We start from the raw sequence: 14,473 nt of genomic DNA, 5'->3' as shown, positions 1-14,473 counted from the left end.
CCGCCCCGACCACGCCCTTCTCCCTCCGTCCCGCCTTCAACGCCCCTCCCCAAGCCACGCCTTCCCGCGAAGCCACGCCCACCCAGGCTGTCCTGGCGACGGTCGGCGGCGTGGCTGTCTCCTCCAGAGGCCCCGCCCCGTCTGGTGCCCACAGCGAAAGGCGCGCGGGGAAGGGGGGACCGGGGCCGAGCGCTTTCGCTTCCGGGTGGCACGACCGCGGTGTTGGCTGCCCGGGTTTTGCTTCCGGCGCCGTCCCGACTCGGGGCCCGGCGGGGAGGGGCCGCCCCTGCGCAGCGGCTACCGGAGGACGGCGGGCGGCCGGCCCGGTCAGGCCAGGCCAGGCCAGGCGGCGGCGCGAGGGGTCGGAGGCCGCGCCGAGCCATGGAGCCGCGGCTGTGAGGAGCCCCCGGCCCGGGCCCCGCCTGTGGGAAGCCGGGCCGCGGCCGGAGCCGGAGGACATGGACAAATTGACCATCATCTCAGGATGCCTCTTTCTGGCCGCCGATATCTTCGCTATCGCCAGCCTGGCGAACCCGGACTGGATCAACACCGGCGAGTCCGCGGGTGGGTCAGCGCGGCGAGGGGGCCGGGGGAGGGCGGGAGAGCCGAAGCCCCGGCGGGACGGGACGGGGCGGCGCTGGGGCGCCTCCGGCTCTGCAGCCCGTGGCTGTGCCGCAGCCCGTGGCTGTGCCGCAGCCCCCCCGGCCGCCCTCGCGACGCGCGCGGAGGACGAGCCCCCGAATCCCGAGCGGGGGACGGAGGTGGCCCTTGCCCTGGGCGTTTGCCCCGAGTGCGTTCGCGGGGGCGGAGGGGCCTCGATGCGGGGTCGCGGTTAAGATTTCGGCTGCTGTGGAAAGGGGGGCGCTGGTCTGGGTGGACTTCGGGCTGAGGGCCTTTGGGGGACAGAGGCGGAATTTCCGGGGGCCGAGAGAGAAGCAGTGGGGAGGGGGATGAAGCTGGAACAGAGCCCAGGGCTTTCTTCTCCAGGGTGGCTTGTTTGGCGCCTCTCAGGTGGGACCCAAACTGGTCTCCCGCGTATTGGCAATGTTGTTGGGCAGGTGGGGGAGAGCGGGGGAAGCTGAGGATTAACCTGAATGAACGTAATCCTGGTCAAAGGAGTTCTTGGAACAGAAGCTGGGTGAGTCGCGGTCAGTGGCATGGTGGGGCTCCAGGGTGAGAGAGGATCACTGCTTTTGCGGTCTGTTTTTGGTGCTTGCCGTTTCTGCTTGGCCACTGGAGTGAAACCGATGTTGGGCTGCATAAGTCTGCCCTAAGATCCTTTTATGATGGTGTAGGCTTTCATGGCTGGTATCTGTGGGGCTTCAGGGTTTAGTAACCGTTATCAAAAGACTGAAATCTGTTGTCTAGACCACCGTCAGGAAACCCTTGAAGCCCAGTGTTGCCCATCCTTTTATGGCGTTTGGGGACAGAGGAAAAAACAAATACTTCTTTCTTTCCGTTTACATATCCCCAAAATCTACTTCATTAGAAATGGAGAAGCTTCAGTTGCTGGACTTCATCAATTTCAGTCAGCCACCATGTAGACGTTTTGGAGTGCAGTTAAGTTTTCCTGCCTCTGCCATAAATCTGGGATAGAATGGATAAGAAGTATAATACTGGTGTGAATTATGAGGCGCTACTAAAGAATTTGGTCTCCATGTATAGAAGGTGTGAGTAATCTGTGGCCCACCAGTAGTTGCTGTAGCCCATTGTCTAACAGTTGAAGTCAGTATGGTCTAAGGCAGTGTTTCTCAAGCTTGGCAACTTTAAGGTGTCTGGACTTCAATTCCCAGAATTCCCCAGCCAGCCAACTTAAAGTTGTCAAGGTTGAGAAACATTGGTCTAAAGTGAAGGATGCTGAGCATGTTAGTTCATCTGGAGAAACAGAAGTTCTCTACCCCTGATTGAGGAGACTCGTGGGTGACATGAAGCTATTTCACATTTCCTGTACCTGCTACACCTTATTGTTTTGAGATTTTGAGTGTGGCATTGGAAGGAGCTAATGTTGACTGATGCTGTTGTTCTAAAGGTAAGCCCATTGGGAGACTAGCTTTCATAATTGAGAAGGTGACATAGGGGCGAAGTTACTGAAAGAATGATGCAGTGGTTTACTTCTAATTTTCCTTCCCCATAACATTTCATTGTTTGGAAAGAACCATCTTATTATATGCTTGAGAAATGAATGTCTAGTCGTAAAGAGGCGTCTCTGAGAACATGCAGGCAAATGGAAAAACAGAATTATTTTGGGAACTTGGGAGTGGGCCACATGAGATAAACTGTGGTTGGTGTTCACCCAACACCTTTAACCAGATGTAGCAGTTGCATTTGCAAAATATGATAAACTTGGTTAGTTTTAACTTTGGTTAGTACTTATGTAATGTATTTGTATAGAGCCAATATGTTTGGTTTACCGATTAGTGTACAGTATTATTCAAATTATTTAATTTTCTAATCAGGCTAAGTGTGTTGTGTGAAGACTGCCAATAAGAAGGCCCTATGACCTTTGGCCCACTTGGATAATGATTTATAAATATTTAACTTTAAAAGAAACAAGGGAAGGAGTTTGTGAGCTTGGTTCACTCCAGGTGAAAAAGTAACTTGTACTCTGTCAGCAAAGTGCATTCCAGGTTGTTGTTTAGGAAGAAAAAACAGCAAACAAGTGGGAAAAAATAACTTTGAATTAACATCCCTATAAGTAAAAGCTGCCTGTGCAACAAACCTTTTCTGTTCCTTATTCTTCATTTTACGACCTTCCAAAGCCCCTTTTTTGCTTGGGGTTGAGTGGAGAGGACCACAGCAGGGGAAGGACAAGCAGGTGAAGTTTTCTTGCTGCTGAAGTGCAAACCAAAAGAAAATGCAGAGATTAGAGCAAATTTGGGCTGGAGATCTATTTAATCTAATTGTTATATATTAGTGTTCCTCAAACTTGGCAACTTTAAGATGTGTGGACTTCAACTTCCAGAATTCCCCAACCAGCCATGCTGATAAAGTTGCCAGGTTTGAGAAACACCGTTGTATATCATAATACCCAGAGTGTATGAAAGAGATAAAGGGGAGGTAAATAAAGAAAGAGTGAGTTTTAAAAAGGATGGGTGAGAAACAGCCAACTTTGGGTTTGTAAGTAGTGGGTCATTCTTGGAGCATGTATGTACCTGTGCTCCTCAGGAAAGAAGGGCCTGTTCTCTTCATTGTACCGAGGCTTTGTGTTTGTGATGGGAGAGGCTGTTCAAGGAATTGATTTATTTCTTTGCCATACGATTCAAACTGCAGCACTGTTTGCTTTGTAAATGTGATAATAGAAGCTTGTATGTGTGCATGACTTTGCTGTGTGTGCTTTTAGCAAATATATATGATAACATGGGGGGGGTGTTTGTGTGAGGGAAAGGAAGCTCCTTGAAATAAGGATTTAAATTTCAATGTCAGAGGGTGCATCAGCCAGAATAGACTTAATTAATGCTGTAGAGTTCACCTAGTACAGCAGGTTGACTACAATCCTGATAGATGTTTATCTCTCTGTTGTTTTACTTCTGATTGTCTTAAATTTCTTGACAATAAATTGGGTTTCCTGGCTAATCACCATACAAAAATTAAACAGGTTTTTTTTTTTGTTTTTTTCCAGAGTTGAGATAGTAGCAGTTACTCAGCTGCGTTGTCTGGTTTTTGCTTTGTTTCCTTTTTAAACCTACAGCTTATCTGCAACATAATTGTTCCATCTTGATTTCAGGGCAGCTCTGCCAACTTGTAAGATTTTCTTATATTGTGTATTCTGTGGGAGCCCAAAGTGGCTTCTAACCACTTGCCAAAAGAATTTGTTTTGATTTCTGTGGCTGGTGGGTCTCAGGCTTCCAGGGACCTGTTGGTCGATCTCTACACAGGCTTGATATTGGTCCATCCAACCATAAGATAACCTGTATATCTTTATAGATAGGATTTTCTTTCTGTATCTGTTTCAGAATTATATAAATGAGCTTTCTCTGACTTGGGTGATATGGGATAAGGTTCCAGGTGCCAGAAGCTATCCTACCTGGAAATTCTGCAATCTTAACATTTTTAGAGCTTGCTAGATAGGAATGGGGAATGCTTAAAATTTCCTTGCAGCTTCTTTATGCACATTGCTCAGAAAACTAGAGATTTGTATTTTTATGGAATGGATCAGTACAATCATTTGAAGTGTTTGGTTATTGCTCCAGTTACATACTTTGCTCTTCTACTCCTTCAGTATGATTTTATCGTTCATAAGGACCATGAATAAATGCAATCAGAAAACGCAACAGCCCTCCTGTTGTGAAAATTGCCGTGAAAGCAAGAAGACTACTGTAGCTATATAAAAGATGTGTAGATATTGGTCGTGATTTTATATCATTTGATGATGGAGTTTCAGAGCAAGACACTTAATCGCAAGGGAGCCACTGAGGTCAAGCCTATATGACTGCTGGCATACCAATTCACTCATAACAGGGGTTGAGTTGTAGTATTTTAACAGAAGAAAGATGCCACCTATATTGTATGCTAGTGTAATATACTATTGGTCCTCATGATAAACAGATTATCTTTTTTTCTGCCAGACGTTTGGTATCTACAGACTTTCTGCCTTCATTACTTTAAAATTATCTGATTTCCTCACATTTCGATAAAATTATGGGCATTTTCTTCAACAGCTCACTGCAGCAACTAACTGTTCTTTATTCCTGGTAGTTTGTTTGCTTGCTTATAAAAATCTAGTCCAGCCTGCTCCAACCTGGTTCCTTCTGATATATTGGCTGAAAATTCCCAGAATTCCCATCCAGTATACTAATGGCTGGGAATTTTGGGAGCTGTCAGCCAACACATTCAGGAATAGAGAATCAGACTGGGGAATGATGCCCTAGAAATGTGCTGCTAGTTAAAATAAACTACAGTAAGTAGAAGAAAAAGTGGGATAACCTAGACATAGATTTTTATTTGAAATGACTGCGGTCCTCTCAGTTTTGGTGTTCAAGTCTAAGCTGAGAAACAAGTAGCAAAATTCAATTACCACTTGAGAGCAGGAGACAGAACCATAAGATTTAAACCCTAGAACTGTTATATACTTCTGCAGGAGCTGGTCTTCATTATAAGGACTCCTTGTATCTGCGGTAAAAGCAACTTATCTGCCTGAGCTTTGTCCTTGATTCTTCCATTCCTAGCTCCTGAGTGCCAGTTGAGTTTCTAGAGAGAGAGATTTATTATCATGTCCTGGGTGAAGCTGGGACAGAGATCTTGTATAAAAGAGCAAATCCAACCTCACATGGCCCAGGGTTAAAATGACTTATTCAAGCTACTGTTCTTCTCTAATCATTAATGTCAGTTCCTTGATTCTTTGTGCACTTTTAATTATCCTTGTGTAGAGCTCTCAAATAATAGTTTGATCTGAATTGGGTAATATTTGGCAAACCTTCAGTGTTCATGGATGTTTCTCAACTATAGACAATTCAAATAATATTTTGAAGAGATAAGCTATTTTCTCCCAATCTGAAGGAGAGGATTAATAGTCCTAATAGCAAAAAAAAACCTGTTAAACTGAAGGGAACTCTCAGCAAGGCCTCTCTAGATGTTTGGACGGGAGAATCATTCAATTCTAGCCAGGTCATGCTGTGCTGTGTGGGGCTTTATAGGTGATTACCAGCTCTTTGAATTAGGCCTGGAGTCTTACTGGCATCCAGCACAGCTACTGTAGCATTGGTGTTAATCTGCAGTGGCAGGGTTGTCCTGCTAGCAGTCTGGCCGCAACTTCAAATCATCTCCAAAGGCAGTTCCACCTAGACTGTGTCACAGTAATCACACTCCATGGTGATCAAGGCATGAGTTGCAGGGTCCCCTGATCCAGATTGGGTCATAACTGGTGTATTGGTTTTAATTATAGTATTTAATGTTAATAGTTGTTGAGGTGTTTTATGGGCCATCTTTCTACCAGTTGGCTCCATGAACAACTGAAGCATGTGATGGGCCACCCTTCGACCAATTCTCTCCATGACTTGATAAGCAAAACACATTCAGAATGAAAAGAAAGAAGCAAGAGGCAAGTTTCAATTGTGCTAAGTACGTAAAAGGCCCTTACCTAGCACTGAAAAAAAAGTGCCAAACATCTCTTGGGGGATGATGTTCAGAAAATGAAGCACCATCACTGAAAATGATGACCTATGGTTGCCATCCACCTCATCTTAAAAAGTTAGAGGCAAGAGCATTTTCTGAAGTGCACTTCTGAGCCTTAAGCACCATGTCTTCTGCTTCAAGCTGGCAGCAAAATCCTGGTTTTCAACTCTGTTGGAATTTGATGAAGCCTCTTCAATAGTTCCTTGAGAATTAGCAGTACATGTACATCTTGGCACGATGTTGTGGTTTTCATTAATATAGATGCTTTTCTTTCTCAGTTGGGAGAGAAGCACGTGGAAGATGGCTTTTAAGATTTTGAAGCTCTAATTCAATTGCTAGTAAATTGGGACGGCTTGGGAGTTCTCCAGAAAGAAGTACACCACCTTTTTATATATGAAAGAGCAAGCATGCATATCTCTTATGAAATTAGAATGGATGCCTGGGCCTTGAATTAACTCTCACACAGTATTCACACAGCTGCCACGTGAGCATCTGTTCAGTGGCAATCTGCAATATAGAAAATAACTTCCTATGACAGTGCTGTTAGCTTATAATGGATGTTGAAATGTAGCTGCTGAATCCCTGTAGGTAACTTTTCAAACAAGGACCCCACACGGACGTTTAGTCCGAGGCACATTTTTACACATGGCTGTATTGGTCGTCCTTGGTACTTTGGGCATGGCACAGTTTTGATTTGCATGCTCCACTACTTTGGAGTGAATTTGGTTCTATAGCTGACAAATGTGGTACATACAAGCAACCTTGTTCTTTTTCTTGCTTAAAGAACTCTGTGAACTGCCATATAATGACAATAAGAAGTTATGAATTTTAATGAGATATTTTAACTGCAATCTGAGTTAGGCACCTCAGAACTTCCCTGCAGAATTTTTTTTTTTAATGGTTTTTGTAAGCTACCAGTCATTTTAAGTGTAGTCTGAAGATAATTGGCTATGCTATGTATTTAAAATGGGTATATGAGTTAACTACTTTGCTATATGCTGATAGATGTAAAATGGAAGCTGTTTTTTCTTCTTGCTTATGGTGATACAGCTAGTGAGCGTGCACCCATACACATAGACATCTACAGGCATAAATACAGACATAGAGGTAATAAATAATGCATTATGAAATCAGAAAAAAAGTACAAGACTCTTACAAGGTGTATGTTTCCAAGGTGGGAATTATAACAGTAAGTTGCCCTTTGCTGGGACTGCTTAAGAAACTCTTGAGTATTGTGTTAGAAATAGTAAACGGGCATATTGTTGAGCACTGGAGCTGTGCGTTACTAGAATAAGACAAAAAGAAGTTCAGTGCTGCTGACACTTGAATTTTAGGTGGGAAACCCATTTTATATTCTGCCTTGCCTTTATTGGCACAGTTTATCTGTATCATATCACATTAATAAAGAGCAACCCAGTCAATATGATAATGAGCTGAAACAAAAGCAGCTGAACGAAAAGTTTAATATAACTGCTCGATCATCAGGTTAGGGTCAAAATTTTCCATAAACATTGCTTTTGTTCCATCTTTCACAAAACAAAACGCTGTGAAACCAAGCTAAGCTTTGCGTGTCCCCAGATAAGTTGCTGAGCAGTATTGCAGAGTGGCTTTTGACAGGCTGATCGGTATAATTTATCATGAACCTGACTGTGGTGTATCTTGAAAAACATTTCCTGTGATGGTCAAACATGGATTCTCCTTAAAATAGCAATAGGAAGTGGCCTCTGTGGGACAGACCGCCTGTCACAAATGCTGAAAATCATGAGTGGTTTTATTGACATAACACTGACATATTTGACAAGGACTCAGAATTTATGGAACATGTGCTTAAATCTGGTGTCATCTCCTGATTCAGCTGCTTCGGATTCAGACCAATATTCAAGCTGTAGCTTAGGAACCTTAGGTGACAAGAAACAGCACCCAGGAGACTTGATTTTATTGTGGCTTGTACACCATCTCCTCTTCTCTCTTATTGTCTGGTCTGTAGAGGTGCCTAGCTATAAAATCATAGATCCAGAAAAGGTCCACTGTCCTCTTCAATGTATTCCCAACAGATGGATGTCCAACCTCTACTTGAGTGCATCTCTAGCAAAGGAGCTGTCAGTTCCATTCCTGATTTGTTGAAATTTTTGTTTTCCTGATAGTTAGCTGGAATTTGCCTTCCTGCAACTTGAGTCTATTAAATTGTATTTTTGCGCTTGTGGACAGAGAAGAGCTGCTGCTTCTGTGTGGCATTCCAGTTATTTAAGGAGTCCTATCGTACCGTAATTTCCTTCTGTCATTTTTTAAAACCAAAGCTAAATATATCCAGACTCCACAATTTCTCCTTGACATGCTTAGTTTCCAGTATACTAATGATTTTTTTTTCTGCCATTCTCTGAACCATTTTTGCAGTTTGTCTTAAGAATAATATGCAATGCCCAGTCATGGAGTAGCTCAGGAATTTGAGATTTGCTCTTATGTACCAGAGTGGGCATTCCTATTCCAGGCTAACTAATCCCACGTTGGACTCTGTATTAGAAGCGGATCTACTTATTTAACTAGGGAATAGATATACTTCCCCCAAAGGCAAAGAACGGAAGTGCTGGGCCTTAGCACATCTAAGATGAAGTCAACTATACTTCTTCACCCATGCGGTCGGAATTAATTATCCTCATCAGGGTGCCAAACTAAAGATGATGAAATTGTAGGAAAGCAGTTTGTGTGTCAAATAGGCAACCGCTTTGGGTACAGAAATTCCTTCTTGGGAGCTGTTGCTTGCCTTTTGAGAGACGTTTCTGGTGTCCCTGCAAGTTTACCTTGAAACGCTAGTATCGTTTGAAAGGAGGAGATGCTTCCTCCAAGAATTTCCCCTTGAACCTCTGGAGAAAATGTAGTAATAATATAAATAAGTGCAGTTAATGTCATGCCTCATATCCCTTATTTCATTAGTAGCCTCTTCTCTCCTTCCTCTCCCAGTCAAAGTGATCTCTCCTAATTGCATTGTGCAAAAAATGTACCTTATTCAGTTACTTACGGGGTGAGGAACAGGGCAGGGCAGCCTAAATCTACCAATTGCACAACTCATAGCAAGAAGGATATGTCAACTTTCAGCAGGCATTGTTTAGTTGCATTGCTAGCGAAATGTACCAGGCTACTGCCTGGAGTGGTTGTTTGTTCCAACTCTTGACAAGAACTGGAAATGCTTTTCAGATCTTACTATAAATCACTTAATGGAGTCACTTAATGATGCAAGATGAGCCAGTATTGGCCTGATGATACCAATCCAATCGTCTTGTTTTAGCGGCATAAGAAATGTTATGAATCCCCAAGGGACCTTCATGGCCAGACTGGCTGAGCTCATGTGCGAATTGGATTACAGGTAGTGCCCGGGTTAAGAATGCCCAGTTTAAGGATGACCCATAGTTAAGAACACAGCCTATTGTAGCAAAATTTGAGTTAAATACACAGTGATTCGAGTTAAATACACAATGGTTCGAGTTCATTACACAATACTATTTATACAGTATCATACAATAAAACTGTTCTGATTTACATACAAACTCGACTTAAGGACAGACGTTGGGAACAGAATTCGTTCTTAAACTGGGGACTACCTGTAATCAGAACAATGCTTTGTTTTATTTTTGACCAGAGAAAGAATCAGGTCACCATTCTAAGTTTGACTTACTTCTCATTCCTCCCCAGATTCCTCCACCCATGTTGGTTGATTTTAGAGCAAGCTCTCATGTTTTCTTCGTTTTGATTTCTTCACTTTGTCCTCTTCGTAGCAAGCTGCAAAGTTTTTTGAAATGGATCAGGTTCCTGTACTGCACTTGCATTCCTTGAAGGCAGTAGTCATGCTTTTAATTAACTTGTGCTGTGATTATTAGGACTTAATTCCTAGTTTCCTAGTAGCAATATAAATTAAGGAAAAATAACCATGGTGATAAAAAACTTGGATGCCAAATAATTAAGTTAGCTATATCAGTCTAAGTGCTCCTGTACCTTGGGCAGAAGAGTTGGTCTTAACTCCCACATCAGAGAACTCCACCCAGAGTCACCCTCTGGGAGAAATGGGTGACATATACATTTAATAAATAAATAAATAGAGCATGGCACTTTTCAGTCTGTATTAGATAAATTATTTCTCTCATTGGTCAAGGGGCTAAATCTGTTTCTTGCCCAACAGCTGCATCTTATTTATTCCACATAATTCAATGACTGAGCAGGAACTGAACCCTAGAGTGTTTATGACACTTACAGATATATTAGATATAGGCAGCTGGGATGAGTGCACCATTGGGGGACCTAAAGGGCCAGATCAGGGGCAGATCATCCTAGAGAAGGTCTAACTGTGTGATCACTAAGAATTAACACTAACCTGATGGCACCTAATAAAATGGCAGTAGGTCCGAATGGAATGACTTAATTTGTCATGTGTGTTTGATTTATTACGAGTGCATAAATTAGAATAGTAGTGTTTTGGGAGGATTTATAGAAGATCTCCATTCTTCTCTGGGTAATGTCCATGAAAACAAGCAGCTTTTTGTTGTGAAATGTAGAACTATCCAAGAAAAGGGCATCTGAAGATCTTTTACCTTCCCAACTTCTCCAGGATACTTGAGCCATACGTACCAATATCTGGCATCTCCAAAAGAATAGGTAAGCTCTTTTGATGGTTCCCTTTTTTATTACTGTGTCATGCTTGCTATCGTACGTATTTTGGTTCCCTTTGGTTTCATTCCACATGGAGTATTGGTGGTGCATGCCCACTGATTTGTGTACAGTGGTACCTCGGGATACGAACTTAATCCGTTCCGTGACTCTGGGCGTATCCCGAGTTGGTCGTAACCCGAAGGAAATTTCCCCATAGGGTTCAATGTAAATCCGGTTAATCCGTTCCGCCCTCTGCCCGAATTTGGTCGCAACCCGAGGCAATTTCCCATAAGGTTCAATGTAATTACCGTTAATCCGTTCTGGCGTCCACGGACCACACGTCGGGCGGGAAAGCGGCCAGGTGCGGCGTGGTGCGGCGCGAAAACGGCCGGGTGCGGTGCGGCGCGAAAACGGCCCGGTGCGAAAACGGCCTGGCGCGGCGCAAAAACGGCGTGGCGCAGCGCGAAAACAGCGCGGCGCGAAAACGGCCGCGGACCACGCGGCAGGGCCGGAAAAACAGCCGCGGACCACGTGGCACGGGCGGAAAAATGGCCGCGGACCACGTGGCACGGGCAGAAAATGGCTGCGGACCACGTGGCACGGGCGGAAAATGGCCACGGACCACGTGGCACGGTGGAAAATGGCCGCCAATCCGGTTCGTACCCCGAGGCGGAGTTCGCAAACCGAGGTAAATTTTTGGGGCCGGAGCTGGTCGTAACCCGAAAAATTCGCAAGCAGAGGCGTTCGTATCCCGAGGTATCACTGTATTTGTATAAATGTGATTCCCTGGCCTCCTCCCATTGAGGTTGATTATAATCTCCGTAGATAATTTCAGAGTGTGTATCATCTGGAGGGCATCCAGTTGTTTAGTTTTGCAATAGCAACTAGGAGTGCTTCTCCACTACCACTCCCAAACTGCACCTTCTTTTAATTTCAGATCTGGCAACAGTCACATTTATGTAATTTCCAGGCTAGATTATTGTACTAGTCAAATAAGGGATTTTCCCTGGAGGTTGTTTAGAAGCCAGCCTGGTACATCGTACAGATGCTTGTTCAAAAGGGAGTCATTTTGTACTAAAGTCACAACATGCACTTCCAGTGCAATTCATTAATTTGTGTATATACCTGCTGGCATCTGAGAAAACAGTTTTTCATAAGTTTTGTTGTTGTCTCACTCTGTCAAGGCGCTCCTCAGCTGGGAAGCACTCACAGCTATCTTGAAGATGAGAATTCACAGATATATTAAAATCTTGCAGTCAAGGAACTAGCAGCATCCATGTCTGTATTACCAAAAAGAGAAGATATACCAAACAAATTTAGAAGATCAGAAAGAAGAACAAGCTCTGGGGCAGAAGAAAAAAAATTAGCCAAAGGATGTGGAGAAATGACATACACTTCGTAATCTTATATTGTTTTGGAAGAAGTGGAATAACCATGCCTTGGCCCGTTGGGTGATAAATAAAAGAATAAGGTGGAGGCAGCCATCTATTACAGGTCCCTTCAACCAACCGGTCTGTGGCAACACCAAGTTCTAAGTCCTCTCCCTTTCCCTCTCATGCACCTGGCTGTAGAGAACACCCATGATATCCAAACAGGGTAACTGTGGTTTAAATATTGCCTGTAAACCAGGATCAGAGTCTTGGTTTTTTGTAGCAATTTGTAGGTGTTCTAATGCCACAGTTCTTTATTTCAGGAAATTAATGTAAGAAACTGAGAGGTCTCCTCAATGGCTAGGTGTAGAAAAGGAAGGGGATGGTTGGTCATATGTTAAACGTTCAAACAAATCTTGGCTTCTTTAGTGCTGTATATGAACTAGATGAGTGCTTGAAGACATTTGCTACATAACTCCATACAAGAAAAAGCATCCAGGACCCGTGTGTAGTTTCTTTGTTGCTCCCAAGCGGTCTTTATCTGGTTCAGATATTTTTCCCTTCAAGTTTTCCCCCAGTTATGACAGCAGAAGGCATTCCGAAGAGGGCTGCTGAAATAACATCTACGAATTCCCATCGTGCTCATCTCTGTTGACAACAATGGCAGAACCAGCAGAATTCTCTTGGGTATCCAGCAGAACAATGGCTGTAAAAATCATGTGCAGATGGAGTGGGATGTAGATCATTAGCACATGTGATATCATAGCTGGCATTGTGGTTATATCTTGGGCTATAACAAGCGTGCAGCATCTTATCTTTGTGGCGAAACAGCACAACTATTTCTTTCTTGCTGCTCTCGAATCTTTTTCTGTAATGAGGGGCTAAAATCTTGCCTTTTGTCTTTTGGTTGCTTGGCTTGTTTCAAATGGGGCTTTCAAGAATGAAGATGTAACCCAAGTTTCTCACTAAAGCTGTCAGCTGTGTCGTGTTTAACCCCTGGCAGAGTTCACACAGCATTAGGGCTGCCAGATTTGGCTGCAGAAATGTAGAGGACAACAAAGAGATTAAAAGAAAATTGACTTGTAAAACCATAGCTATGGCTTTTTTAGAAATGTCGCATGGACCGATGATTTGTTTAATTCTGCTTGGTTGAATAAACTACCATTGGCTGGGCTCATGCCAAACACCAGGTCACAAACTGTAGTTTGCTAATAAGAAAGGCTGACTTGACAGTATAGTTCAACCCAAAGCCATGAATCGCAGGATAGCTTAGTGTGGGGCATGAATCCAGTCTGTGTGTGAACCAGGTCATCATGGTTAAAACAAAGCCAGTGGACTAAACACATGAACCTGGCTAAGGGCTCATCATACAAGTCCTTTGGTAGTAGTTCAACCATTCCACATAGTGGTGTTTTTTTTTAATCCTTCTGCTCCTGGAAATAGAAATTTAAAAGGGGGGGGGTGGAGAACAGGGAAACAGCAACAAAAATGTTGAAGGTCATAGTATTCTTTCTTCCTCCCCAGCCTTGCTGCTATCAATTCCCTTTACGGATCTTTTATTGCACCAGAAGAAAAATGCCTCTGTCGGTAGCCACAGTTCTTCCTACGCTGTGTCATCCTGGCTGAGAAAAAAAGCAAAAAATTGCAATCTTGCTTTTCCGGCCCATGAAAATGGTATATCTTTAGCCGCTGCGTTATTCAGCTTTATCTGCAACTGTCGATTTCAGTCTAGGTAGAAAATGCAACATGGAGGTGGTTTGAATGCCTAAGAAGTATTCTGCTAGCTGACCTAGCAAAACTGGCCATTTCCAACCCGGGTGGCCAGCTGCATAACTATCTTCTCGCATTAAAGATCTTGTGAGAAACAAACGTTGACAGGGGGCTAAGTTGCAGGCGTTCTGCTCTCTCTTCCTCCCTTGTCTCCTCAATAACCCTGTGAGGTGGTTATTTTTGAGATACAGCGACTGCCCCTTTCACGTGAGACTAATATTGCTTTCCCGGGCCTCTGAGGAACAGACTGCACTCATAATCCTTTGCCAGCGGCTGACTGTAATCCAAAACATCTGGGAGAGCTAGGCAAGTGCTCTCCATTCCCTTGCAGGATATTCACACATATACAGGGAGTCCCCAGTTTCAGAATGAGTTCCATTCCCAAGGTCCGTCCTTAAGTCAAATTTGTACGTAAGCCGGAACAGTATCATTGTGTAATACTGTATAAGTAGTATTGTGTAATGAACTCGAACCATTGTGGATTTAACTCAAATCGTTGTGTATTTAACTCGAATTTTGTTACAGGAGGCTCCGTTCTTAACTATGGGTCATCTGTAACCTGGGCATTCTTAACTCGGGGACTA

General features: G+C 43.6%; 1 protein-coding gene across 1 annotated transcript in view; it reads left to right on the top strand.

Annotated features, from left to right (window-relative positions):
• Positions 1-225: 225 nt before the first annotated feature.
• Positions 226-14,473, top strand: part of MOSMO (modulator of smoothened) — a 32,025-nt gene continuing 17,777 nt past the window's right edge. Inside the window, exon 1 of the mRNA XM_088148091.1 lies at positions 226-564. Within this exon, the coding sequence (XP_088004217.1) occupies positions 459-564 (106 nt within the window). The 5' untranslated portion in view covers positions 226-458. The remainder of the gene's footprint in view (positions 565-14,473) is intronic.

This window comes from Python bivittatus, unplaced genomic scaffold (assembly GCF_059951505.1).
Source record: "Python bivittatus isolate LINGU-HERP-01145 unplaced genomic scaffold, Pbiv_v1 ctg000560_np1212, whole genome shotgun sequence".
NCBI classification, from domain to species: domain Eukaryota; kingdom Metazoa; phylum Chordata; class Lepidosauria; order Squamata; family Pythonidae; genus Python; species Python bivittatus.
This window is presented reverse-complemented; position numbering and strand designations above follow the sequence as displayed.